The sequence below is a fragment of the Prinia subflava genome, chromosome 21, assembly GCF_021018805.1.
Source record: "Prinia subflava isolate CZ2003 ecotype Zambia chromosome 21, Cam_Psub_1.2, whole genome shotgun sequence".
NCBI lineage: Eukaryota > Metazoa > Chordata > Aves > Passeriformes > Cisticolidae > Prinia > Prinia subflava.
In genome coordinates this window covers 1,322,201-1,349,160 of record NC_086267.1, presented here as the reverse complement: position 1 = coordinate 1,349,160, position 26,960 = coordinate 1,322,201, and the positions used below count along the sequence as shown (strand labels likewise).

General features: G+C 58.4%; 1 protein-coding gene and 1 long non-coding RNA gene across 3 annotated transcripts; both read left to right on the top strand.

Annotated features, from left to right (window-relative positions):
* The first annotated feature begins 446 nt into the window (after nt 1-446).
* Nucleotides 447-17,158, top strand: ALDH4A1 (aldehyde dehydrogenase 4 family member A1). 2 transcript variants are annotated; one of them, XM_063417024.1, is made up of 15 exons: nt 447-542; nt 1,506-1,599; nt 1,852-1,944; nt 2,047-2,094; nt 2,390-2,545; nt 3,416-3,565; nt 3,651-3,725; nt 7,646-7,833; nt 9,060-9,133; nt 10,481-10,677; nt 11,475-11,522; nt 12,237-12,389; nt 14,691-14,812; nt 15,686-15,804; nt 16,928-17,158. In XM_063417024.1, exons 1-15 carry the CDS (start codon nt 508-510, stop codon nt 17,038-17,040), a joined length of 1,665 nt encoding a protein of 554 aa, XP_063273094.1. In that variant the 5' UTR covers nt 447-507; the 3' UTR covers nt 17,041-17,158. The 2 variants fall into 2 exon arrangements, with proteins under 2 accessions (XP_063273094.1, XP_063273096.1); XM_063417026.1 differs by lacking the exons at nt 14,691-14,812; nt 15,686-15,804; nt 16,928-17,158 and adding an exon at nt 14,360-14,428.
* On the top strand, nt 10,685-11,441 carry LOC134560737 (uncharacterized). Its single transcript, XR_010082790.1, has 3 exons — nt 10,685-10,919; nt 11,118-11,296; nt 11,345-11,441. It is a non-coding gene; the product is annotated as an uncharacterized LOC134560737 (long non-coding RNA).
* Nucleotides 17,159-26,960: the final 9,802 nt, after the last annotated feature.

The following is a 26,960-nucleotide window of genomic DNA, read 5'->3' as shown; positions in this document are numbered from 1 at the left end:
CCTCAGCCCTCTCCTGGCCCTGTGCCCCAGCCAGGCTGCACCTTTGGGTTAAAATCACCCCTTTTCCGGTAATTCTCAGTTCCCAGAGGGACTCGCAGTAGCTTTTCTCTTTTCCCCCCGTCCAGATCCTCTCCCGCTGCTCTCCTCGGGCCGCTTTTGTTGTTGTTTTTCCCGAATTTCCCTTTTTGAAATGATTTTTGGCTCCTTCCCGCGCCCCGCCCCTTCCCACGTGCCGCGCGCGCCACCGCCCCCCGCTGCGGGCGCAACCATCCCCGCGCGGGGGGGGCCGCGCTCCCGGGACACCCCACGGGCACCCCGCGGGCGGGGGGGACACGGCCCGCACCCTCACACACAGCGAGCGGAGGGCGTGGGGCCGCTCCTCCGCATCGCGGCCCCAGGGGCTTTGTTAATTTATTAATTAATCAATGGTTGTGTCCCCGCCCACCCCCCCTCCTTCCCGCGCGGCGGGTGGTAGCGGCCGCGGGCCGGGAGCGCGGCGGGGCTGGGATGTGGCGGCAGCTGCGGGCGCTGAGGGAGTGCGGGTGAGTGCGGGCTCCTTTCCCTTCCCTTCCCTTCCCTTCCCTTCCCTTCCCTTCCCTTCCCTTGCCCCCTTCCCGCAGTGTCCCGGGGGCCGCTCGATCCGCGCTGCCGCTCCTGCCATCCCCGCGGGAGCCGTGCCGCTGCCAACCTCAGGCACTGCCAGCCCTTTCTTTCCCACTGTTTTCAGCTGTTTTCTCCTTTCCGCCCTTGTTTCCCTCGTTTTTCCCTTTGTTTTTCCCCTCCTCACCCCGTTTGTACCCATTTCCCACAGTTTACCCCTTGTTTTCCCTTTTACCCTTGTTTTCACCTGTTTTCCACTGCTTCCGCCTGGTTTTCCTCCTTTACCCCCTTGCTTTTCCCCTTTCCCCCCCTTGTCTTCTCCTTTTTTCTTGTTCTCTCTTTTTTCTCCCCCTTTCCCCCTCGTCTTCCCCTTTGTTTTCCCCTCTTTTTTCTCCGTTTTCCCCTTTTTTCGGGCGTTATCGCTCAGTGTAGCTCGCAGTGGGCTGGGGCGCTGCCAAGGTCCGGCTGTGCCCGGGGTGCCCGCGCGGCTTTTGCCCCCTGGACTTTGCCAGGAGCCGGCGGAGCGTGGGGCTGCCGGAGCAGCCCGGGTCGATCCGGAGCTCACCATGTGCCTCGTCCCTTAAAAAAGCCTTTCCCAGCGCTTTTCCCCGAGCGAGGAGAAGGGGTGGTGGGCTGGGGGCGAGCTCCGGGCTCGGCTCCCGGCTCTCATCCAGCGGGAGGGATGGAGCTGGTTTGGGCGGGCAGAGCGGGACTGAAGTGACCCCGGGTCCGAGGCGTCCCCGGGTCTGAAGTGACCCCGGGACTGAGGCGTCCCCGGGTCTGAAGTGACCCCGAGTCTGGGGCGTCCCCGGGACTGAGGTGTTCCCGGGATTGAGGAGTCCCCGCGATGCTGGGGAAGGAGGGAACGGGGGAATTCCAGCGATTCCTGTCCCGCCCTGTCGCAGGCGGAGATGGCAGCACCGCTCGGCCATCCAGGTGACCAACGAGCCCATCCTGGAGTTCAAGCCGGGCAGCCCCGAGCGAGCGGCGCTCCAGAAGGTACCGGAGCCGGGATTTGGGGATTTTGGGGCTGGAAGGGCCCGGGCTGAGCTGCACGACTGCCCCAGGCTCTCCCTGCTGTGACATCCCGATCCTGCCCAGCTCCTGCTCCTTTCCCCGTGGGGACAGCCGTGCCTCCTGTGGGCCCCCCCTGGCCGGAGCCTGTTCCAATCCCCTCTGCCCGTGGGAAGGGGGATGGAGGGCGGCTGGAGGGGCTGGGAGCTGCTCCCACCACGTTCTCCTCTCTGCCAGGCCCTGGCTGACCTGAAGGGCAAGACTGAGGACATCCCGTGTGTCATCGGGGGGGAGGAGGTGTGGACCCCCACGGTGAGGTACCAGCTCTCGGTGAGTCAGGGGCTTCTCATTAAATGGGGGAGAACAGAGCAGGGGGGCCCTGCAGGAGGATCCTGGGACTGGTTCCTACAGAGCCTTTTCTTCTCTTCCCAGCCCTTTAACCATGCACACAAGGTGGCCAAGTACTGCTATGCCAGCAAGGTGAGTGCACCTCTGTGTCCCCCCTCCTCCTGGCTGTTTTCTGGGGAAGCAGCAGCACTTGGCCTGGGTTTAGCAAGTGGAAGTGCATTTTGTGAGCAGGGAGGCTCCAGGAGCCCTTCCAGGCCCCAGGGATCCCAGAACAAACCCACACCAGGAGCTGCAGATTCGGGGTTGTGATGGCACCCGTGGTTTGTGGGTGACCCCTCACTTTTCTCTGTGACCTGGGGTGGAGAGGAACCCTGAGAGGAACCTGGAGAGGTCCCTCCTTGCTGCCTTTTCCCCTTTGCCTCCACAGGAGCTCATTAACAAGGCCATCAACGCTGCCTTGGCAGCGAGGAAGGAATGGGACCTGAAGCCTGTGCAGGACCGGGCGCAGATCTTCCTGAAGGCGGCTGACATGCTGAGCGGCCCGCGGCGGGCAGAAGTGCTGGCCAAGACCATGATCGGGCAGGTAGGGGCTGCAGGAGAGGCTGGGCTGGGCAGGAGGGCACTGCAGGAGCTGGGAGGGCAGGGCAGGGGGGGCTTTGGCAGTGGGAATGGCTGGAGGTGCTCTGTGAGGGGATGCAGGGTGATCCCACTCCTTGCTGCTCCCGGGAGCAGGGTCAGTGTGGGGCCGTGCAGGAGGCCCCATCTTTGGGAGCTGAGCTTGGGAGGGGCACCGCACAGACAGCCCTGCCCCACTGCTGCATTCCCCCTTCCCTTCCCTCCTCTCGGGTTGGTCGTCCCGAGATGTGTTGGTTTAGAGTCTTTTTTCCTTGAATGCCCCTGCCAGAAGCAGAAGGAAGAGTTGGAGTTTGCCAGCTCAGGTTTCTCAAGGCTGTTTATTGTCTCTTATCTCTCAGTTCTTTCTGTGCCCAGTAAAGGTCCTTGCTGCAGCAAGGGCATGAGGTGACTCCCCTGAGGCCTCAGACCTTTTGTACTTTTCTCTGACCCAACCATCATCCACAATGATGTATTTTTTATTTACAATTAATTACCAATACCTACTGCCTCTGTCAGACACGTCACTTCTGTCCTAAACCAATCCCCTGTGACCCACCACAGCAGAAGATGGAGGACAAGAACGATGAAGGACAGGGCCACACCCTGATTCCTCCCTCTTGCCTTCCCCATTTGCACCCTGTGATAAACTAACTCCTATTCACATCAAACTCTTGGGGTCTGCAGTTCTTCATGCAATGCTGGTAATTTTTCCCATGGGGTGAGATCAAAGACAGTGTCACCTTGGGCCCTGTGCCAGGGTCCCAGACCCCCCTGCCAGGGTCCCAGACCCTCCAGGGCAGCCAGAGGGACGCCCTGCACTCCGACACCCTCCCTGCAGGGCAAGACCGTGATCCAGGCGGAGATCGACGCCGCTGCCGAGCTCATCGACTTCTTCCGCTTCAACGCCAAGTACGCGCTGGAGCTGGAGCAGAGCCAGCCCCTGAGCGTGGACATCAGCACCAACTCCATGGTGTACCGGGGGCTGGAGGTGAGCCGGGCCCCCCGCGCCCCGCGCCGGGCCCGCGCTGCGGGGCAGGAGCCTGCCCATGGCCCCTTCTCCCTTCCCTCCGCAGGGGTTCGTGGCTGCCGTGTCCCCCTTCAACTTCACGGCCATCGGGGGGAACCTGGCGGGGGCTCCGGCGCTGATGGTGAGTCCTGGGGGACAGGGGGACGGGGCAGGGGGACAGGACAGGGGGGCAGGACAGGGGGACAGAGGGCAGGGAAAGGTTGGGAGAAGGATCCTGGCCCTCAGGTTCGCCTGGGCTGGGCAAGGAGGGAGCTGAGCCTCCCTGGGGCTGTTCACAGACACCCCTGGGGCTGTTCACAGACACCCCTGGGGCTGTTCACAGACACCCCTGGGGCTGTTCACAGACACCCCTGGGGCTGTTCACAGACACCCCTGGGGCTGTTCACAGACACCCCTGGGGCTGTTCACAAACACGCCTGGGGCCTGTCGGACCCCTTGACCCAATCACCAATTAGACTTTAATTAAAGCATCCCAGTGTCTGGATTTCCAGTGTGGAAGTGCTGGGAAAGCACACACTGCCCAAACCTGCCCTTCTGGGGTTTTTGTTCTGAAGCAAGGTGTGCTTCCCTTCCCAGGCTGGCTTTGGGATCCGGGAATAAACACAGGAGGGTTTGATTTCCCGCCTGGGCTCGGGGTGCTGTCGGGACATGAAAGTGTAACCAGTTTTGAGCTGCTCAGATTCTTCTGGGATGACACTTTTTGGGTGCAGTGGGTGTGTTAGGGCCAGGGAAGGCAAGGGCAGGCTGTGCCTCTGTCCTTTAGCACTGAACTGGTAGACAGGAGAGCTCAGAAAGTGAAAAAATATCCCAAAAAAATCAAAGCATTGGTAAAAAGCATTTCTGCACATTCCCATTTGTGTCCCAGCCCATGGAGCACAGCAACTCCTGCCTCTCTACAGGGTGGATTTTGGGGAGAGACTGTAATAACCTGACGAATTTGGGCCAGGAATAATTAATTTATTGCTGCACTGGGAAAGAAAAAAAACCAACAAATTGTCCTCAGCTCTTTGCTAATTAGGCTTGGATTTCCTGCTGGCCCCAGAGAGGCTGGAGAGCACGGAGCTTTTAATTTGGGAACATCACCTTTGAAGCCTTGTTTGAGTGAAGCATTTGAGTGTCACTTGTGTAGGGCAGGAATGGGGGGACAAGGAGGGGGTGAAGCCACCGTGGAGCTGGGAAGATTTCTGGAGAGGAGGGTCCCTTCCTTCCACCCCAGGATCCGAGGGAGCCCCTTGGCTCTGGGAAATCTGCCGTGAGCTCACCCCAGAGCAGTGAGCCCTGCTGGGACGGGCCAAACCCGCGCTGGCAGCTCTGAGGGACAGATGGGGACATCCCGTGGCTCCCCCTGCTCGGTGTGGCAGTGATTCCCTGGGATGCTGCAGGGGAGGGAATCCTGCACCCTGTGCCGGGAGCAGGAGGCAGCAGGACATCAGCAGTGCCTGGAAAAGCTCAGCAGCAGGGGGCACCTGGAGTTGAAGTTAGGAGAAAACGCTGCCTAATTGGAGGATGTTAATTGGAGCCGCAGTGTTTCAGCAGGGGGTTGGGCACTGGGGAGATCCATTCAGGCAGTCCTGGGAATGGGAGTTCCTCGGGATTGGAGCAGCCCAGGAGCTGTGACTGTGACAGCCCAGGCTGCCGGAGCGCCGTGCCCGGCTGTGCCTGGGTGTCCCAGCTGCCTGCAGGGTTCTTACTCAGCTGATTTCTCTCCCTGTTTGGAGGGGAGGATTGGAGGAGCTGTGCCCAGGAGGAGTTTTCCTGCCCAGCAAATCCCTGGAAAGCAGGGGACAAGAGTCCAGCGCTCCCCGTGCAGCCCTCCCCAGGGCTGTGACCCGGTGCAGGGGGGCCGGGCTGTGTGACAGGGACACGGGGCTGTCACCGGGGTCACAGGGAGGCCTGGCACGGCGCCCAGGGGGTGGGGTGGCACCAGCGGGGCCCTCCAGCCCCTTGTGCTGCCTGAGCTGGGTTAATCCGGGCAGGAGTTTGGTTTCACAGACACCTGCTGGGCCTGCCCGGAGCTGGTGACACAGGGAGCTGTGTCCTGAGGGCCACTGGTGACACAGGGAGCACACTGCTGTGTCCTGAGGACCATTGGTGACATTGCTGTGTCCTGAGGGCCACTGGTGACACAGGGAGCACACTGCTGTGTCCTGAGGACCATTGGTGACATTGCTGTGTCCTGAGGGCCACTGGTGACACAGGGAGCACACTGCTGTGTCCTGAGGGCCACTGGTGACACAGGGAGCACACTGCTGTGTCCTGAGGGCCACTGGTGACACAGGGAGCACACTGCTGTGTCCTGAGGGCCACTGGTGACACGGGGAGCACACTGCTGTGTCCTGAGGGCCACTGGTGACACGGGGAGCACACTGCTGTGTCCTGAGGGCCACTGGTGACACGGGGAGCACACTGCTGTGTCCTGAGGGCCATTGGTGACATTGCTGTGTCCTGAGGGCCACTGGTGACACGGGGAGCTGTGTCCTGAGGGCCACTGGTGACACGGGGAGCACACTGCTGTGTCCTGAGGGCCACTGGTGACACGGGGAGCACATTGCTGTGTCCTGAGGCAGGATCCAGGGGCTCTGGTGACATTGCTGGTGACATTCGTATGTCCTGAGGGAGGAACCAGGGGCTCTGGTGACATTGCTGTGTCCTGAGGCAGGAACCAGGGCTCTGGTGACATTGCTGGTGACATTGCTGTGACCTGAGGCAGGATCCAGGGCCGCCTCTCCAGCTCCCCTTGGGGAAGGCAGGGCTCACCCCTGGAGGGGAGGGTGTGCAAGGCTGGCACAGCCCCGTGGTGAGAGGAAAAGGAGAGGTTTGTGCCCTCAGCTGAGCAGGGCACGCCCGGTCCTGCCCAAACAATGCTGGTGTTGCCTTTTTCCCAGCCTGGAAACGAAACTTGGGATGATTTCAGTGAGGAGGTAATACAAGAGCAGATCTTTATTTGAAAGCCTTCAGGGACAGCTATGGAAAGGTGGAAAAGCCCACCCCCACCAGGGGTGAATACATTTTTATAGGTTTTAGGAAATTGGCATAATTGATAAAAAGCACCAATTAGGAGGATGAGTGTTGGTGCAGTTCCCCCCAGGTCAAGCCCCTTCTCTGGAGTCTCCCCTCAGCCCTGGCTGTGCTCTGTCCATGAAAATCCATCTCAAGGAGTTGCTCTCAGCCTTGTTTCCCTGGTAGAACCAAGATGGCTTTGGAGCCGTGGGGCTTGGAGCTCTGGAATTTGTCCTTCTGCCTAGGGAAAGGCCATGGAAAAGTACTGGAAAAGCAGCCACTAACAAGAGGCTACAGAGCTACAGATGTGTGTGCAAAGAATACAGGGAATAAAGAATACAGGGAACACAGCAAAGGAAAAAAGGCTGAGAATCCCAGCTCTGGGATGGGATTCCAGGGAATTCAGATGTTCCTCAGGAGGTGTTCCAGGGAATTCAGCCCTTCCTCACGAGGTGTTCCAGGGAATTCAGCCCTTCCTCAGGAGCTGTTCCAGGGAATTCAGCCCTTCCTCAGGGGCTGTTCCAGGGAATTCAGCCCTTCCTCAGGGGCTGTTCCAGGGAATTCAGCCCTTCCTCAGGGGCTGTTCCAGGGAATTCAGCCCTTCCTCAGGAGCTGTTCCAGGGAATTCAGCCCTTCCTCAGGAGCTGTTCCAGGGAATTCAGCCCTTCCTTGTGAGGTGTTCCAGGGAATTCAGCCCTTCCTCAGGGGCTGTTCCAGGGAATTCAGCCCTTCCTCAGGGGCTGTTATGGAATTCAGCCCTTCCTCAGGGGCTGTTATGGAATTCAGCCCTTCCTCAGGAGCTGTTCCAGGGAATTCAGCCCTTCCTCAGGAGCTGTTCCAGGGAATTCAGCCCTTCCTCAGGGGCTGTTCCAGGGAATTCAGCCCTTCCTCAGGAGCTGTTCCAGGGAATTCAGCCCTTCCTTGTGAGGTGTTCCAGGGAATTCAGCCCTTCCTCAGGGGCTGTTCCAGGGAATTCAGCCCTTCCTAAGGGGCTGTTCCAGGGAATTCAGCCCTTCCTCACGAGGTGTTCTCTCCCTCCAGGGGAACGTGGTGCTCTGGAAGCCCAGTGACACGGCCCTGCTCTCCAGCTACGCCGTCTACAGGATCCTGCTGGAGGCAGGGCTGCCCCCCAACGTGGTGCAGTTCGTGCCCGCGGACGGCCCCGAGTTCGGGGACACCGTCACCAGCTCCGAGCACTTCTGCGGCCTCAACTTCACCGGCAGCGTGCCGTAGGTTGGGGACGGGCAGGGAGGGGCTGGGGCTGCCCTGCTGCCCCCTTGGAGCGCCAGGCCAGCGCTGGGGAGGGCTGCTGCAGCTGGCAGGATGAGCTTGCATGGTTATGTCAGAGCAGGGGGTTAAAGCTGGTGACAGAAAGTGCCTGAGCCAGGTTTCTGTGCTGGGGAGGGAGGGGCACAGGAGCAGCCAGAGTGGCAGTGACACCTCCAGGGATGCCCTGAGGCTGCTGCTCCGGGTGGGTTTTCCCACCAGGTGGATTGTTTGTGCCCCAGGTGGGTTTTCCCCCTGGTGGGTTTGCTCCCCTGGGCTCTGGCTGTGTCCCACGGGGTGTCAGAGGTGCTGAGGGGTCCCTGCAGGGGCTGTCACACCCTGGGTCCCCTCTCCAGGGCCAGGCCATGCTCGGGTGAGCGTGGGGCCGGGCAGGTGGGGAGCTCTCAGCTCATGGCTGAGCCTCCCGCTGCGAGGCCATTTCCATTTTTATTGTTTTCCAGCCGAAGCGTTTGTCACAGTAAGGCCTGGAGGGAAGGGGGGAGAGGGGAGGAACAGAAACTTCTGGATGCTCACTCCGTGCTCTTCCCTGCAACAGTTTATGTTTAAAGCCGTGGAGCTGCTGTGTGGAGCCTTTGTTTGATACCTGTGCTCTCAGTCCCACTTCCCTGTGCAGGGCATCCTTTTTTTCAGAGGGTTTCCCATCAGGGCATCCCTTTTTTTGGAGACGTTTCACATCAGGGCATCCCTTTTTTTAGAGGGCTTGCTCTCAAGGAATCCATTGTTTTGGAGGATTTCCCATCAGGGCAACCCTTTTTTGGGGGGCTTCCCATGAGGGCATCCATTTTGTAGGTGTTTCACATCAGGGCATCCCTTTTTTAAGGAGGTTTGCTCTCAAGGCATCCCTTATTTGGGGGGATTTCCCATCAGAGCATCCCTTTTTTGGAAGGTTCCCTAACAGGGCATCCGTTTTTTGGAGGAGTTTCCCATCAGGGCATCCCTTTTTTGGAGGAGTTTCACATCAGGGCATCCCTTTTTTGGAGGAGTTTCACATCAGGGCATCCCCTTTTTTTAGGGGTTTTCCTATCAAGGCATCCCTTTTTTTTGAGGGTTTCCCATCAGGGCATCCCATTTCTTGGGGGGCTTTCCCACCAGGTCACATCCCCCCCGTGTGCCTTTGGCTGTGTGCAGAGCCAGGAGTGCCCTGAGCAGTTCCTCTCTCCCCTTCCAGGACCTTCAAGCGCCTCTGGAAGCAGGTCTCGGAAAACCTGGATCGCTACCGCAACTTCCCGCGCCTGGCCGGAGGTACGGCCTCTGCTCCCTCCTCCTGGGGGGTGCAGGGGTGAGGGGGCTTCTCCCCTGCCTGGGGGAGAGGGGCAGCGTTCCCACCCCTGAGCACGCAGGAAATTCAGCCAGGGGGGAGTGTTGGTGGGATTTCAGGGTGGGAGCGGTTCCGTGGGTGGGAGGTGGAGGTTGGACCCCGGAGTTTGGAGTTCCAAGGTTTGGGAATTCAGGTTGGTCCCTTTTCCGTGGGTTTTATCCGCCTGCTGCAGGGTTGTGCCCCCAGGATCACGGCTCTCCCTGTCCTGATGCCTTTTGGGGGCTCCCTAAAAACACAGGCCGGACAAAATTAAGGGAATAAGAAGCAGAACTGCTTTTTATTTATTTACTGAAGGGCCTCAGGTATATCTGGGGCACACAAAGCCCCCAGGGGCTGCACCCAAAAATGGACCACAGGTGTTCACACTTTGATAAGTTTGGTCCATTTGCATATCAGGGGTTAATCCTCCAATTACAGCTCCAGCTAATGAAGTCATTCACCCCAAGTTTGCTGTCCCCACCTCCCTTTTGTTTCCATCTCTGGGGCCTGAGGCAGGGAGGTGTCCTTGACTGCCAGGCCCGGAGAGGAATTGCTGTGTCTGCCCCAAACGGGAGAGCAGCGGCTGCACCGTGTGTGGGGTTTGGAGCTGGGCACTAAATACAAATTATACACCAAATATGCACCAAATATGCACCAAATATATGCTAAATACAAATACACTAAATATACACTAAATATACACCAAATACAATACACTGAATATACACCAAATATACACCAAATACAAATATACACCGAATATACACCGAATATACACCAAATACAAATATACACCGAATATACACCGAATATACAAATACACTAAATATACACCAAATACAAAATACACTAAATATTCACTAAATACAAATACACTAAATATACACTAACTACAAATACACTAAACATACACTAACTACAAATACACTAAATATGAATACACGCTGAATACACGCTGAATACACGCTAAATGCACGCTAAATACACGCTAAATACACGCACGCTAAATACACGCTAAATACACATACCCTAAATACACACTAAATACACATACCCTAAATAAACACTAAATATACATACCCTAAATATACTCTAAATGCAAATACAGGAAATATACACTAAATACAAATCCACTAAACTAACACCAAACACACACTAAATACAAGGATTACAAATCCATGAAAAACACCAAACCCAAAATCCCAAGGCACCGAACCCCACCCAGGCGGGGGTGGGCAGAGCACCGGGCACATTTCGGGGGGAGCTGCCCGTGACCCTTTTCCCGTCCCCAGAGTGCGGCGGGAAGAACTTCCACGTAGTGCACAGCTCTGCCGACGTGGGCAGCGCCGTGAACGGGACGCTGCGCTCGGCGTTCGAGTTCGGCGGGCAGAAATGCTCCGCCTGCTCGCGGCTCTACGCGCCCGCCGCGCTGTGGCCCCGCATCAAAGAGAAGCTGCTGGAGGAGCACGGCAAGATCAAAGTGGGAGATGTGAGCGGAGCTGCCGGGTTGCTGAAGGGCTTTGCGGCTCAGCGGGAGGCTGATGGGATTAGGGGCTGCGGGGACCGGCTGCTAATTCCCATTGAACGGGGCTCGGCGTCCCCCCCGCCGCCGCTCCGCTCCCGGCCGCGGTGAGAAATTAACTTGTAGCCGAGTCCGCGGGGAGGGCTGGGCTCGTCCAGGACAAGGGCGGCTCCTCGGACAGGGGCAGGAGGTTTTTGGGGGTGTTGCAGGTGTCCCCAGCTCCTCGCAAAGGGGGAGGAGGTTTTTGGGGATGTTGCAGCTCTTCCTGGTTCCTCGGACAGGGGGAGGAGGTTTTTGGGGTGTTGCAGGTGTCCCCAGCTCCTCGGACAGGGGGAGGAGGTTTTTGGGATGTTGCAGCTGCCCCCGGCTCCTCGGACAGGGGGAAGAGATTTTTGGGGATGTTGCAGGTGCCCCTGGTTCCTCGGACAGGGGGAAGAGATTTTTGGGGGTGTTGTAGCTGCCCCTGGCTCCTCGGACAGGGGAAGAGATTTTTGGGGTGTTGCAGCTGCCCCTGGTTCCTCGGACAGGGGGAGGAGGTTTTTGGGGATGTTGCAGGTGCCCCTGGTTCCTCGGGCAGGGGGAGGAGGTTTTGGGGTGTTGCAGGTGTCCCCGGCTCCTCGCACAGGGGGAGGAGGTTTTTGGGGTGTTGCAGGTGCCCCTGGTTCCTCGGACAGGGGGAGGAGGTTTTGGGGTGTTGCAGGTGTCCCCAGCTCCTGAGGGAGCTCTCGGGGTGTGCTCTCATCCCCCTCTCTGCCCGCCCGCAGCCCACCCAGGATTTTGGGACGTTCTTCTCGGCGGTGATCGATGACAAGGTGAGCTCGGGGCAGCCCAGGGGAGGGGTTTGCTGCAGGAGTGGGGACGGTGAGGGGCTGGGGGTCAGCTGAACGGGCCCTGCTCGTGAAAAGGGGGGATTTCCCTCAGAAATCGTCCTAGGCCCGAGGGGTTTGTGTGCATTCCCTGCTCCTCAGCTGGGAGGGCACTGGGAGTGGCATGTCCTGAGAGGACCCAGACCCCTTTTTAACCCCCAAACCCCTTTTAACCCCCAAACCCCCTTTCAGACCCACTCATTTCCTGTCATCCCCAACCCAAACCCCGTTCCAGTCCTCCCAAACCCCATTCCAGAACCCCAAACCCCGTTCCAGAACCCCAAACCCTCCTGCCAGAGCCCCAAACCCCCTTCCAGACCCCTAAACCTCCTTCCAGACCTCCAAACCTCCATTCAGACCCCCAAACCCACTCGTTTTCTGTCATCCCCAACCTAAACCTCCTTCCAGACCCCCAAACCTCCTTCCAGAGCCCCAAACCCCTGTTCAGACCCCCAAACCCACTCATTTCCTCTCACTCCCAACCCAACCCTCCTTCCAGACCCCCAAACCCCCTTCCAGTCCCCCCAAACCTCCTTCCAGAGCCCCGACCCCCCGTTCAGACCCCCAAATCCCACTGTTTTCCTGTCACCCCCAGCCCAGACCCCCTCTCAGGCTTCCAGACCCCCAATCCACTCTCTCCTGTCTCCCCTCGCCCCCCAGGCCTTTGCCCGGATCCGGAGGTGGCTGGAGCACGCCCGGAGCTCCCCCAGCCTCACCGTCCTGGCGGGCGGCGGCTGCGACGACAGCGTCGGGTACTTCATAGAGCCCTGCATCGTGGAGAGCAGGGACCCCCGGGACCCCATCATGAGAGAGGTGAGGGGGGATCCCAAATCCCTGCAGGGACCCCATCATGAGAGAGGTGAGGGATCCATCCCAAATCCCTGCAGGGACCCCCGGGACCCCATCATGAGAGAGGTGAGGGGGGATCCCAAATCCCTGTGGGGCACCCTGAGATCCCAAATCCCCCCAGGGACCCCTGGGATCCCATCCCAAATCCTTGCAGGGACCCCATCATAAGAGAGGTGTGGGGGATCCATCCCAAACCCTCTGGGGCACCCTGGGACCTCTTCATGAGAAAGGTGTGGGGGATCCCCCTCCCAAATCCCTGTGGGACCCCTGGGACCCCATCCCAAATCCCTGCAGGGGGGCCTGGGACCCCCTCATGATGGAGGTGGGAGCTTCTGGGGGGATCCCCATCCCGAATCCCTGCTCTGGGGTGGGTTCCTGCAGGGATGGGGCCCTGATTTAGGGTTGGGCTGGTTGGGGTGGGGCAGCACCCACCTGTTCTGGGGACTGATCCCAGGCTTTGGGCCCAAAAAGAGATTTTGGGGCCAGTCTGGGAGATTTGGGGTTGATCCTCATGGGCTGTGAAGTTATTTGGGCTGCACAGGAGATTTTGGGGCCAGTCTGGGAGATTTGGGGTTGATCCTCATGGGCTGTGAAGTTATTTGGGCTGCACAGGAGATTTTGGGGCCAGTCTGGGAGATTTGGGGGCTGATGCTCACAGTGTGAGTATTTATTTGGGCTGCACAGGAGATTTCTGGTCTGATCCTCGTGGTCTTTGTTGGTTTTGGGCCAATCCTTATGGTGTGTGTTGGTTTTTTGGGCTGCACAAGAGATTTTTGTGGTGATCATGACGGGTTTTGATATTTTTTGGGCCAATCCTCATGGTTTGTGGTGTTCTTTGGGCTCACAGGAGATTTTTGGGCCAATCCTCATTGTGTGTGTTGCTTTTTGGGCTCACTGAAGATTTTTGGGCCAATTCTCATGGTGTGTGTTGTTCTTTGGGCTGCACAAGAGATTTTTGCACCAATCCTCACAGGTTTTGTTATTTTTAGGACTGATCCTCACGGTTTGTGTCATTCTTTGGGCTTAGAGGTGATTTTGGGGCCAATCCTGACAGTGTGTGTTGCTTTTGGGGCCAATCCTCATAGGATATGTTGTTTTTTGGGCTGCACAGGAGATTCTGGGGCTGATCCTCACAAGGCTTATTATTTTTGGGGCTGATCCTCACAGGGTTTGTTATTTTTTGGGTTGATCCTCACAGTGTGTGTGGTTTTTTGGGCTGCACAGGAGATTTTTGGGCTGATGCTCACAGGGTTTGTTATTTTGGGGCTGATCCTCACAGGGTTTGTTATTTTTTGGGCTGATCCTCATGGTGTGTGTTGTTTTTTGGGGCCAATCCTGACGGTTTGTGTCATTTTTTGGGCTCCAGGAGATTTTTGAGCTGATTCTGGCAGAGTGTGTTGTTTTGAGGGCTGATCCCGATGGTGTGTGAGGGGTTTTGGGGCCAATCCTGATGATCTGTGATGTTTTCTGGGCTCCCAGAATTTTTTGGGCCAATTCCGATGGTCTGTGTGGGTTTTTTGGACTGATCCTGACAGGTTTTTTGGGGGATTTGGGGCCGATCCTGACGTTTTGTGGTATTTTCCTGGCTCCCAGGAGATTTTCAGCCTGATCGTGACAGTTTTTGTAGGGTTTTTGGGGCTGATCCTGACAGTTTGTGGTGTTTTGGGGGCCGATCCTGATGATTTGTGGTGTTTTCCCGGCCCCCAGGACATTTTTGGGCCCATCCTGATGGTTTTTGTGGGTTTTTTGGGGCTAATCCTGACTATTTGTGCTATTTTCCAGGCTCCCAGGAGATTTTTGGGCCGATCCTGACAGTTTGTGTTGTTTTTTGGGCCGATCCTGACAGTCTGTGTTGTTTTTTGGGCTGATCCTGACAGTCTGTGTTGTTTTTTGGGGCCGATCCTGATGATTTGTGCTGTTTCCCCGGCCCCCAGGAGATTTTCGGGCCGATCCCAACAATTTGTGTTGTTTTTTGGGGTCGATCCTGATGATTTTTGGTGTTTTCCCTTCCTCCAGGAGATTTTCAGGCCCATCCTGACAGTCTGTGTTGTTTTTTGGGGCCAATCCTGACGTTTTGTGCCGTTTTCCCTTCCCCCAGGAGATTTTCAGGCCCATCCTGACGGCTTTTGTGGGTTTTTTGGGGCCGATCCTGACGTTTTGTGCCGTTTTCCCCTTCCCCCAGGAGATTTTCAGGCCCATCCTGACGGTTTTTGTGGGTTTTTTGGGGCCGATCCTGATGATTTGTGCTGTTTTCCCTTCCCCCAGGAGATTTTCGGGCCCATCCTGACGGTGTTCGTGTACCCCGACGATCGCTACAAGGAGGTGCTGGAGCTCATCGACACCACCACCCCCTACGGCCTCACGGGGGCGATCTTCGCCCAGGACAAGTGAGTCCCAAAATCCCCAAAATTCCCTAAAATTCCCCCGAAGAGCAGCTGGGGATGCTTTTCCCGGCTGGAGTGAGCCACGGATCTTCCTTCTCTCCAGAGGAGGAGAGAGCATTTCCCACCAAGCCTGTGCTGCTTTTGGTGCTCCTCCTGCTAGGAGGGAAAAAGGATGGTTTGAAAGTGGTTATTTGGCCCCAAAAAAAGCTTTTTTTTTCAGTGAGGAATGTTTGGAGCACGTGGGGGGGTGAACCCACGGCCCACTCAGCAGGAGGAGGGCAAACCTCAGAGAGAATCAGCCAAAATTATCACAGAAATCTGGGGTGGTTCAGGCTGGAGGGACCTTAAAGCTGATCCAGGGCAGGGCAGGGACACCTGCAGCTGTCCCTGGGACAATTCCAGGGATCCAGGGGCAGCCACAGCTTCCCTGGACAATGAGGGGTAACGACCTTCATTTTATAACCACAAAATATAGAATAGAGAAAGAAATTAAAAAAAAACAAAAACAAAACAAAACAAAAAAACCCAACCAAACAAAAAACCCACAAACAAACAAAAAAAAAACCCCAAAAAACAGCAAAAAAACCCAAAGAAAAACACCAAAGGAGGAAAATGCAGGAGCTGTGTGTGTGAAACCCCTGAGGCCTGGAACTGAGCATGAGGGGTCAGAAACCCCCCAAGAGGGGACACAAACCCTCCTGGAGGGGACACAACCCCCCCTGAAAGGAACACAAACCCCCCTGGAGGAGGCACAAACCCCCCCGGAGGGGACACAACCCCCCAGGAGGGGCCAGAAGCTCTTCTTGCCCGGTTTTGGTGGCTCTGCAGCAGCCCTAGGTGCTGGGACTGCTCAGGGCTGTGCCTGTCCCTGCCCAGGGCTGTCATCGAGGAGTCCCGGAGGCTGCTCCGCAACGCCGCCGGCAACTTCTACATCAACGACAAATCCACGGGGGCCGTGGTGGCCCAGCAGCCCTTCGGGGGCTCCCGCATCTCAGGTGACACCAGAGTCCTTCCCAGCTCCCCCCTGTGTCCCTCCCATCACCCTGTGTCCCTCCTGTGCTCCATGTCCTTCTGTGTCCCTGTCCCATGTCCCTCCCATCCCTGTGCCCCTCCATGTCCTTCCTGCCCTCCGTATCCCTCTGTGTCCCTCCTGTCCCTGTGCATCCCTCCTGTCCTTCCACGTCCCTCCTTGTCCCCATCCCTCCTATCCCTCCTATCCTTTGTATCCCCTGTCCCTTGCATCCTCTTTGTCCTTCCCATCCCTCCCTGTCCCTCCTGTCCCTCTGTGTCCCCTGTGTCCCTCCCATCCCTGTGTCCCTCCTGTCTCTCTGCATCCCTCCTGTGCTCCGTGTCCCTCCCATCCCTCCTGTCCCTCCCATTCCTTGTGTCCCTGGTCCCTCCCATCCCTGTGTCCCTCGGTGTCCTTCCCATCCCTCCTGTCTCTCTGCAACCCTCCTGTCCCCCTTGTCCTTCCATGTCCCTCCTGTCCCCTCTGTTCCTCCCGTCCCTCCACCTCCCTCCTGTCCCTGCATCCCTTGTTCTCCATGTCCCTCTCATCCCTCCATGTCCCCATCCTCTGTGTCCTTCCCATCCCTCCACATCCCTCCTGTGCTCCATGTCCCTCCTGTCCCTCCTGTCCCTCCTGTGCTCCATGTCCCTCCTGTCCCTCCGTGTCCCTCCTGTCCCTCTGTGTCCCTTGTTCCGTGTCCCTCCCACCCCTCCACATCCCTCCTGTCCCTCTGTGTCTCTTCATGTCCCCATCCTCTGTGTCCCTCCCATCCCTCCATGTCCCTCCTGTCCCTCTATGTCCCTCCTGTCCTTCCATGTCCCTCCTTGTCCCCATCCCTCCTATCCCTCCTATCCTTTGTATCCCCTGTCCCTTGCATCCTCTTTGTCCTTCCCATCCCTCCCTGTCCCTCCATGTCCCCATCCTCTGTGTCCCTCCCACCCCTCCACATCTCTCCTGTCCCTCTGTGTCTCTTCATGTCCCCGTCCTCCGTGTCCCTCCGTGTCCCTCCCACCTCCCTTGTCCCTCCGTGTCCCCGCTGTCCCCCGTGTCCCTGTGTGTCCCTGCCACCCTCGGTGGTGCCACCAGCCCTTTCTGCTGTCCCCTGCCAGGCACCAACGACAAGCCCGGGGGTCCCCACTACCTCCTGCGCTGGACGTCCCCGCAGGCGGTCAAGGAGACGCACGTGCCGCTGCGGGACTGGCGCTACGCCTACATGCAGTGACACGGGGACACCCCGCCACCCACGCAGCACTTAAACCACGCCTAACCCGCCCTGCTTAGGAGTTATTTAAAAAACAAAAAGGAAAAAAAAAAGAATTGTTATTAAATTGTAAAGCTCAGAGGTCCTCGTGGTTTCCTCGGTCACGTGGCGCTTGGGGACACGGTGGCGAATGTGGCAGTGGTTGGATTTGGTGACCTTAAGGGTCTTTTCCAGCCTCAGTGATCCGGTGTGAGCGTGCTTAATTAGGTTAGTCGTTAATAAAGGGGTGGCTGCAGAGGCACAGCCTGAGCCTGGCTCCCTTTTCCCCCCAGTTCTTCCATCCCCAGAGTGGCTCCCTCTCCACGAGGCTGGGCAGGAGATGAGCTGGGAGCAGGAGGCCCTGGCCCTGTCCCTTGTGCGGGGCCATGTCCCTCCCTGTGTCCCAAAGCCCCGGGTGTGCAGCTCCCCCTGCACCAGGGGAGCCGGGCTGGCCCCACGCCCCGGGCTGGGCTTTGTCCCCAGCCCTGAGCCCCCCTCGGGCCGGGCAGGGAGCTCGGCAGGAGGAGCCTGTGCCGGGAGAGGGCAGCTGGGGTGGGGCTGGGAATGAGCTCCAGAGACTCGTCCCAGCTTCATCCCAGTCTAATCCCAGCCTCATCCCAGCCTCATCCCTCATTCCAGCCTCATCCCAGCCTCATCCCTCGCCCCATCCCCGTCCCATCCCTCATCCCAGCCTCGTCCCAGCCTCATCCCTCATCCCAGCCTCATCCCTTGTCCCATCCCCGTCCCATCCCCGTCTCATCCCCGTCCCAGTCTCATCTTGTCGTTGTAGGACACGAAAAAAAATATGAGAGACCCCAAATATTTCAGAAGGCAAAGAGCATAGAAAAAGCTTTATTAACTAATTCTTACTGCTTTTTATAAGGTGTTCCCTTACAGACTTAACGTGATCAGTGATTAGGAACGACACCTCTCTAATCCCGTTGGTTAAACTAGAGAAACAGCTAAAATGGTTTTTTTTTGAGAACTAGAAAGGCAAACACCACCTGGAGAAAGATTGTTTTGGGAAAGGACAGTTGTTTGCCAAGACTGTTTTGAAAAGAAGCTTTCTTGAGAAATATTCCCTTGGGGAAAAAGGTTAGCAGCTGCCAGCAGGCTAAAATCTCTCAGCCCCAGAAATATCAGGCCCACATCATCCCATCCCTCAGACCCCTGGGCCCGCTCAGGATCTCCCAGCCGGGCTCAGACCGGGCCGGAGCAGCCCCGGCACCCCCTGGGTCCCTCCTGGGGCTCAGGCTGGGCTGGAGCAGCTCCAGCACCCATTGGTGCCCTGGGTCCCTCCTGGGGCTCAGGCTGGGCTGGCTCCAGCGCTCCCCTGCTCCCACCCCTGTGTGTTGGAGAGGGGCTGGAATATTTGGGGAACATCCTGGGAATGCCCTGCCCAGGCGGGGGAACCTCCCCTCCCTCCCTGCCTGCCCTGCCAGGAGCAGCAGCTCCAGGAGCCCCTCGCTCCATCCGGGAGCAGCTCTGCCGCCCGGCCCGGGGCACTGCCGGCTGCCGTGTGTGGGCCTTAAACCAGGCCTTAAACCAAACCAGGCCTTAACCAGGAGTTAAACCAGGTCTTAAACCAAACCAGGCCTTAACCAGGAGTTAAACCAGTCCTTAAACCAAACCAGGCCTTAACCAGGAGTTAAACCAGGTCTTAAACCAAACCAGGCCTTAACCAGGAGTTAAACCAGTCCTTAAACCAAACCAGGCCTTAACCAGGAGTTAAACCAGGCCTTAAACCAAACCAGGCCTTAACCAGGAGTTAAACCAGGCCTTAAACCAAACCAGGCCTTAACCAGGAGTTAAACCAGGTCTTAAACCAAACCAGGCCTTAAACCAGGAGTTAAACCAAATCAGGCCTTAAACCAGGCCTTAAACCAGGCCTTAAACCAAACCAGGCCTTAAACTAAACCAGGAGTTAAATCAGGCCTTAAACCAGGAGTCAGACCAGGAGTTAAATCAGGCCTCAAACCAGGAGTTAAATCAAGCCTTAAAGCAGGAGTCAAATCAGGACTTAAATCAGAAGTTAAATCAGGCCTTCAAGCCAGAGTCAAACCAGGACTTAAATTGGTCCTTAAACCCGGCCTTAAAGCAGGAGTCAAACCAGGAGTTAAACCCGGCCTTAAAGCAGGAGTCAAACCAGGAGTTAAACCCGGCCTTAAAGCAGGAGTCAAACCAGGAGTTAAACCCGGCCTTAAAGCAGGAGTCAAAGCAGGAGTTAAACCTGGCCTTAAAGCAGGAGTCAAAGCAGGAGTTAAACCCGGCCTTAAAGCAGGAGTCAAAGCAGGAGTTAAACCCGGCCTTAAAGCAGGAGTCAAAGCAGGAGTTAAACCTGGCCTTAAAGCAGGAGTCAAAGCAGGAGTTAAACCCGGCCTTAAAGCAGGAGTCAAAGCAGGAGTTAAACCTGGCCTTAAAGCAGGAGTCAAACCAGGAGTTAAACCCAGCCTTAAAGCAGGAGTTAATCCCGGCCTGGCCCCGGGCTCTGCCCCAGCCGGGGCTCCATGGTGGGACCTGCAGTGGGAACGGGGAAAGGGCTCCGGGCCACGAGGCCCTGCCCCCTCCAGGCTGGGCTCTAATTAACAGATGAGTTTGTTCCTAACCCTGGCATTAATTACTGCGCAATTAACGGGGTGTGCAGACGGCCGGAGCCCTGCTGGGATGGGCACTGGGGTTGGGGACAGCGGTGACACTGACCCTGTGCAGGGCAGGGAGGCGTGGCTGGAATTCTTGTGGGTCCTGGCTCAACTAGAAAAATGTGCAATAAAATAATACTCGAGCCTCTCTGTTGCTTTTATGGATTATTTCCCCGGGTTGCTGTCAGATAAAGAGCGAGAGTGAGCGGGCACTGGGGACTTTAAATAAAATCAACCCAGCTTTAAATTTTCTGCTACAACGATGCTCCCCTGCTTGGGGAGAGAGGGGCAGGAAAAACGAGGGGCCTCATTCTGAATCCCAGATTGGTTTGGGTGGGAAGGGACCTCAAGGCCCACCCAGCACCTTCCACTGTCTTCCACTTCCCCCTCCCACTGTCCCAGGCTGCTCCCAGCCCCTTCCAGCCTGGCCTTGGACACTGCCAGGGATCCAGGGGCAGCCACAGCTGCTCTGGGCACCTGTGCCAGGGCCTGCCCACCCTCAGGCAGGAATTCCTTCCCAATATCCCATCTGACCCCTTTCAGCTTAAACCCTTTCCCCCTGTCTGGGTACTGCCCGAGGGAGCCCAGCTCTGCCCCAAATCCACACCCCAAAGCCCAGCAGGGAGAACCCCAAATCCACCTCAAATCCCCCCCAAACCCCAGCAGGGAGGAGAGAACCCCAAATTCACCCCAAATCCCTGGCATGGAAGAGAGAGCCCCAAATCCCCAGCAGGGAGGAGAAAGCCCCAGATCCACCCCAAACCCCAGCAGGGAGAGGAGAGAGAACCTCAAACCTTGTCAGGGAGGAGAACACCCCAAAGCCCCATCAGGCAGAGGAGAACCCCAAACTCCAGCAAGGAGGAAAGAGAGCCCCAAATCCACCCAAAAGCCCTTCAGGGAAAGAGAAAACCCCAAACCCTGGGAGGGAGAAGAGAGCCCCAACCACTGGCAGGGAGAACACCCCAAATCCGAGGAGGGAGAGGGAGAACCTCAAACCCACCCCAAACCCCCTCAGAGAGGAGCGAGCCCCAAATCCACCTCCAAACCCTGGGAGGGAGAACACCCCAAAGCCCCAGCAGGCAGGAGAGAACCCCAAACCCCAAGGAGGAAAGAGAGCCCCAAATCCAACCCAAGCCCCTGCAGGGAGAGATAGAACTCCAAACCCTGGCAGGGAGGAGAACACCCCAAATCCCAGCAGGCAGGAGAGAGCCCCAAATCCCAGGAGGGAGAACCTCAAACCCACCCCAAACCCCGCAGGGAGGAGCAAGCCCCAAATCCACCTCCAAACCCTGGGAGGGAGGACACCCCAAATCCCAGGAGGCAGGATAGAACCCCAAACCCCTGGCAGGGAGGAGAGAGCCCCAAACCCACCCCAAAGCCCCGCAGGGAGGAGAGAGCCCCGCCCTGACTGCCGGATTGTCCCCGAATCATGACCCAGGTGGGACCGCAGCGCTGTCCCCTCCATCCCAGTCACCTCCCGCTACCCGGTTTGGGATAAGCCCCTCCAAAGCTCCCCAAACGCCGCCCCCGACCCTTCCCAGCCTGGCCAGGGCTCATTGCAGTCCCCAGGGACTGAACCTCGCCCCCCCGGCCGGGCAAAGCCGGCTCCGAGCCCCGGCCCAGCCCCTGCCCCCGGCTCCCGCCTTTCACGCCTCAAGGCCGGAGCGCCAAGTGGATTTTTTGAGCCTTAACTCTGAATTTCATGGCTTTTGTGGCTCCAAATCAGGCCCCTAATGCCATTTGAACGTCGGCGTTTCGAAGCTGATAAACGCCTGGGCAGGTGTGGGGAGAGGGGGAGATCCCTGCTCCGGCATCCCGGCTCGGATGCTCCCGGATGGGGAAAAGGCGCCCGGGGAGGGCTCGGGGGGCTCCGTGTGACCCCAACAATGAACGGCCGCGGGTCCGGAGTGCCCCGGGAGCTCCAGTGCCGCTCCCGGAGCCGGGAGCAGGCGGGAGGCTGAGCCAGGATCCGGCTGGGAAGTGACAGATTTTCCCTGGAACAGCCCCGCTCCATCTGCTGCCCGGCAGGGGACGATCGGCCCGTCCAGCCCCGCCTCGGGAGCCAGGGACGAGCCAGGGACGGATCCCAAACCCTTCCCTGCGTCCCGGGATAACGGGAATGCCCCGGGGCAGCGGGGAGCGGGGCACGCACGGCAGAGAGAGCCGCAGCCTGGGGGAAGGAAAGGGAAACAGGGGGATGTGGAGCTGGAATTAGCATGGGATGACTGGGAATCCTGTGGGATGAGCTGGGAATTCATGGGGGATGAGCTGGGAATCCCTGCGGGATGAGCTGGGAATTCATGGGGGGATGAGCTGGGAATTCATGGAGGATGAGCTGGGCACCAGTGTGGAATGAGCTGGGATCCCTGTGGGATGAGCTGGGATCCACGAGGGATGAGCTGAGAATTCATGGAGGATGAGCTGGGAATCCCTGTGGGATGAGCTGGGATCCATGAGGGATGAGCTGGAAATTCATGGAGGATGAGCTGGAATTCATGGAGGATGAGCTGGAATCTGTGTGGGAAGAGCTGGGAGAGCCCAGGGAGAGCAGCACGGGAACAGCTCCCTGCTGCCCTGCACTGAGCAGGGATGTTTCTGCTTCCTGGGTGATTTAAAATTTGAAACAAAACAAAACTCTAAAACACCCCCCCAAACCAACAAACAAACACCCCAAACAAACCCCCAGAACCAAAAAAACCCCAAACAAAAACACAAACCAAGACAGAAACAACAAAAACCCCACAAACCCAACAAAACCTCAAAACCCCCCAAAACTAAAAAATAACCACAATCAATCCTCCCCCCCAAAAAAACTTTAGAAATTACGTCTAAATTTAATTTTTATTTTTACATTTTAAGCTCAAATCGCCCAGATTGTCCAAAAGAGACAATGACCACCACAGTATTCTGCCCTGACACTGTTCAAACAGCGTTCTCCAATTCGGCTTTTAAAAAATTCTTTTCAAGGGAAGAATTTGAAATTCTTTTCAAGGACAGGTTTAAGGAGAACTCCGCAATTCCCCCCTCTGGGAATGGCTGCAGCTCAGGCCGTGGGGCTGGAACACCCCGGGACCACCCTGAGCACAGGACATAGAAACTCAGCCACGGGGGTTTCCCGGTGGTTTTTGGCTCCAGGGGGTCCGAGGAGACCCCCGAGGGTCAATAAATGAGCTCTGAATCCCTGCCCTGAGCGGCAGCACCCAGTGGGAAGCTGGCACCAAATTTGCCTTTTTTTTTCCTGGAACCTTTCTGTGGACACGCCGGGGTCCCTGCAAAGCTCTGGGGACATTCAGGGCTCCCTCTTTTCCCAGCCTGCCTGATTTTCTCCTAAAAATCCCGGACCCGGAGTCCCGGGGTGCATTCCCGGTGTTCTCCACAGCCACGGGCCGGGTTTGCCCCGTGCCGGTGCCGCGGGGTGCTGGGGGGAGCTCCCGGCTCCGGGAGAGGCGCTTTCCCCTCTTTTCCCAAGGAAAAGCGGCGCTTTCCTCCTTTCCCAAGGAGAGGCTGGAAACCTCCGGGCACAGGCGGTGTGGGGTGGAGGGAAGGAGCAGGCTGGGCATGAAGGGAAGGGAATACCCCTCGGGATGAAGGGAATATCCCACGGGATGAAGGGAATATCCCGCCGGATGAAGGGAATACCCCTCGGGATGAAGGGAATATCCCACGGGATGAAGGGAATATCCCGCCGGATGAAGGGAATACCCCTCGGGATGAAGGGAGTATCCAGCGGGATGAAGGGAATATCCCGTGGGATGCGGCTCCCCCAGCGGAGCACGGCCAGGGGCTCATGGAGTGAGATCCCCCCAAAATAATCCCCCCACTCCTTCCCTCCCTTCCCAGTGCTGGGGCTGCCCCTCCAGGCAGGGATTTTGGGAACAGCCCGTCCTTTCCCGTTTTTCCATCCCACGAATAAAGGGATGGTGAGGAGAAAAGAGCCCCGGGAGGGAGGGTGAGGACAGCAGAGGGAAAAACGCGGCACGGGGAGAGCCAGGAACGCTGAGCGCCATCCCGGGGTTTTTCCAGGGACACAGAGCCCCCCAGGCCTGGTTCTCTTCTGTTCCTGTTTTATTTTAGTTTTCCCTTTCCCCATTTCTGCCCGGGGTTCTCCCCCGCGGTCCCCGGGGCTCTCGGCGGCTTTGGGGAGCGGAGAATCCCGGCGGGCAGGAGGAGTTTGCAGTGCGGGGAGCCAGCGGCAGATGGGGATCTTCATCCCGCTCTCCGCTCCCGGGAAAACCGGGACAAGCGGCGGCGATCCGGGCTGGGCTTGTCCAGGGGGGCTCGGCCGGTGGCACCAGGGCCGGGAGGAGGGGGCGCCGTGGGGCCCGGGCGGGTTCCAGGCCCGGGGGAGGAAAGAGGAGAAGCCGCAGGGTTCAGCTCCGGAGCCGGATTTTCCCACAGGGAGGGAGCGAGGGAAGAACCAGAGAAAGGGAGAGGGTTTGGGGGCGGCGTGGCTGCTCCACAAACAAATCGGGGGTTTAAGAGCAAGTGCCCGCGCTCCCCTTCCCCTCCAAAAATGCTGAAGAATTAAGGAGAGGCTTCTAATATTTAACATTTTTGTCAAAGCCCCAGGTCCTGGAGTCATGAGAATGCGGCAGGATGTCAGCTTCCAGCTAAAACAAATAAAGAGGGATTCACATCCCTTGGGCTGACACGGCAGAGCGGGAAGGAGACGCGACCCCACCTCAGGGCAGGGAAAAAACCCTGGAAAATCGAGGGGCTGGGAGGCAGAGAGCCCCTCGAACACCCCCGAGCTGCTTTAGCCAGCACTGCAAACCTCGGGGGCGTCCCTGCGGAGAGATCGCCTCCCTCCCTCCCTCCCACCTGGGATCGTCCCCGCCGGGCTCGGGCGCCTCTTCCCGGCCCTGGAGCCGGGGATGCTCGGGCAGGGTGAGGAGCGGGCCGAGCCAGCGGCTTTTCCCGGGCAGGGCTCGTCCGGGAGCCGGATCCCTCCGGAGCCAGCCCGCGGGGAGGGGAACAGGTGACGGCGGCCCCGGCTCTGCAGGAACCCCCCAGGACATAAATCACTCGCGGGAGGCTCCAGGAGGCAGGGCTGGCCCGGGTTGGCTTCGGGGTTAGGGGGAGTTGTGCCTCTGCCAGGCGGCCCCGCCGGGCCCGGCCCCGCCCGCGGCCGCACCGGGCCCGGGCCGGAGCGGGGCTGGAGCGGGGAGGGGCAGGGAACACCCGGGACAGCCCCGGAACGTGGGGTGGGACCCTGGAGGATGGGAGCTGATCCACTCCGTGCAGAGCCATCCAGAGGGATGGATCCTGGGGCATCCAAAGGGATGGATCCTGTTCTATCCAGAGGGATGGATCCTGTTCTATCCAAAGGGATGGATGCCAGTCCATCCAAAGGGATAGATCTATCCAAAGGGATGGATCCTGGGCCAGGGCAGGCAGGGGGAGCTCCAGCTCTTTTGCCGCGGGGGGCGGACACCATCCTGAAGTGCCCCCAATGCCACATCCTCATCCTCCTCATCCTCCTCATCCTCCTCATCCTCCTCATCCTCCTCATCCTCCTCATCCTCCTCATCCTCCTCATCCTCCTCATCCTCCTCATCCTCCTCATCCTCCTCATCCTCCTCATCCTCCTCATCCTCCTCATCCTCCTCATCCTCATCCTCACTGCTTTTCCCTTTCAGCACACCGGGGGCTCTCTGCCCCCGCGGTCCCTCTCCTGGGGTTTGTCCCCTAAATCTGCTCCTGTCCCTACAGCCCAGCCCCCTCCGGCTCAGCACCAGCGCAGACCCCTCCCCTCCCCCGCACCCCCAGCCCGGCTCCCGCCCCTCCCCAGCCCGGCTGTTTAAGATGTATCAGCGGTTCCATCTCAGCTGCTGTTTTCCATCCCTCAGCGATAAGGGATCTGCGTGTACACAGCACCCGGGAACGCTGCGCTCCTTCCCATGGATATCTCCCCCCGGGGCCGATTATCCGCATCAGCCCAGCGGCAGCCCCGCTCTGCCCTTGGTTTTGCTTTTTTTTTCGTGGCGGATTTTTCCCCCCCCCAAGGCACCCTTGGGTTCTTTTCCCCCGCGCCCCGGGCGGTGCTGGCAGATCTGAGATCACAGTCCTGACATTTCGGCGGCCGTGCCGCAGCGCCGGGCGGGCGGAGCGCCGGGGACAATCGATTCTCCCCGCTCCGGCTCCCGGTGCCGCCCGGAACATTCGATCCACGTGAGATCAGCCCGGCCCCGGCTCCCCCCGGTTCGGGAGAAACGCGGCACCCCAAAAACCGGGAATGAGGCTGGAGCCGGGCTGGAGCACCCGGGGGAGGGGAGGGGAGGGGAGGGGAGGGGAGGGGAGGGGAGGGGAGGGGAGGGGAGGGGAGGGGAGGGGAGGGAAGGGAAGGGAAGGGAAGGGAAGGGAAGGGAAGGGAAGGGAAGGGAAGGGAAGGGAAGGGAAGGGAAGGGAAGGGAAGGAAGGGAAGGGAAGGGAAGGGAAGGGAAGGGAAGGGAAGGGAAGGAAGGAAGGGAAGGGAAGGGAAGGGAAGGGAAGGGAAGGGAAGGGAAGGGAAGGGAAGGGAAGGGAAGGGAAGGGAAGGAGGAAGGGAAGGGAAGGGAAGGGAAGGGAAGGGAAGGGAAGGGAAGGTTTGGGAAGGGAAGGGAAGGTTTGGGAAGGGAAGGGAAGGTTTGGGAAGGTTTGGGAAGGTTTGGGAAGGGAAGGTTTGGGAAGGGAAGGGAAGGGAAGGGAAGGGAAGGGAAGGGAAGGGGAAGGGAAGGAAGGGAAGGGAAGGGAAGGGAAGGGAAGGGAAGGGAAGGGAAGGGAAGGGAAGGGAAGGGAAGGGAAGGGAAGGGAAGGGAAGGGAAGGGAAGGGAAGGGAAGGAAGGGAAGGGAAGGGAAGGGAAGGAAGGGAAGGGAAGGGAAGGGAAGGGAAGGGAAGGGAAGGGAAGGGAAGGGAAGGGAAGGGAAGAGGAAGGGAAGGGAAGGGAAGGGAAGGGAAGGGAAGGGAAGGGAAGGGAAGGGAAGGGAAGGGAAGGGAAGGGAAGGGAAGGGAAGGGAAGGGAAGGGAAGGGAAGGGAAGGGAAGGGAAGGGAAGGGAAGGTGCGGGAAGGGAAGGTGCGGGAAGGGAAGGTGCGGGAAGGTGCGGGAAGGTGCGGGAAGGTGCGGGAAGGTGCGGGAAGGTGCGGGAAGGTGCGGGAAGGTGCGGGAAGGGAAGGTGCGGGAAGGTGCGGGAAGGTGCGGGAAGGGAAGGTGCGGGAAGGTGCGGGAAGGGAAGGGAAGGTGCGGGAAGGGAAGGTGCGGGAAGGGAAGGGAAGGGAAGGTGCG

Bases quoted from the DNA above. Each gene is read 5' to 3' on its own strand.
- ALDH4A1 (XM_063417024.1), top strand. From the start codon at position 508: ATGTGGCGGCAGCTGCGGGCGCTGAGGGAGTGCGG. The intron at 1,945-2,046 runs GTGAGTCAGGGG...TTCTCTTCCCAG, and splicing joins CGGTGAGGTACCAGCTCTCG to CCCTTTAACCATGCACACAA. The intron at 14,813-15,685 runs GTGAGTCCCAAA...GTCCCTGCCCAG, and splicing joins GCGATCTTCGCCCAGGACAA to GGCTGTCATCGAGGAGTCCC.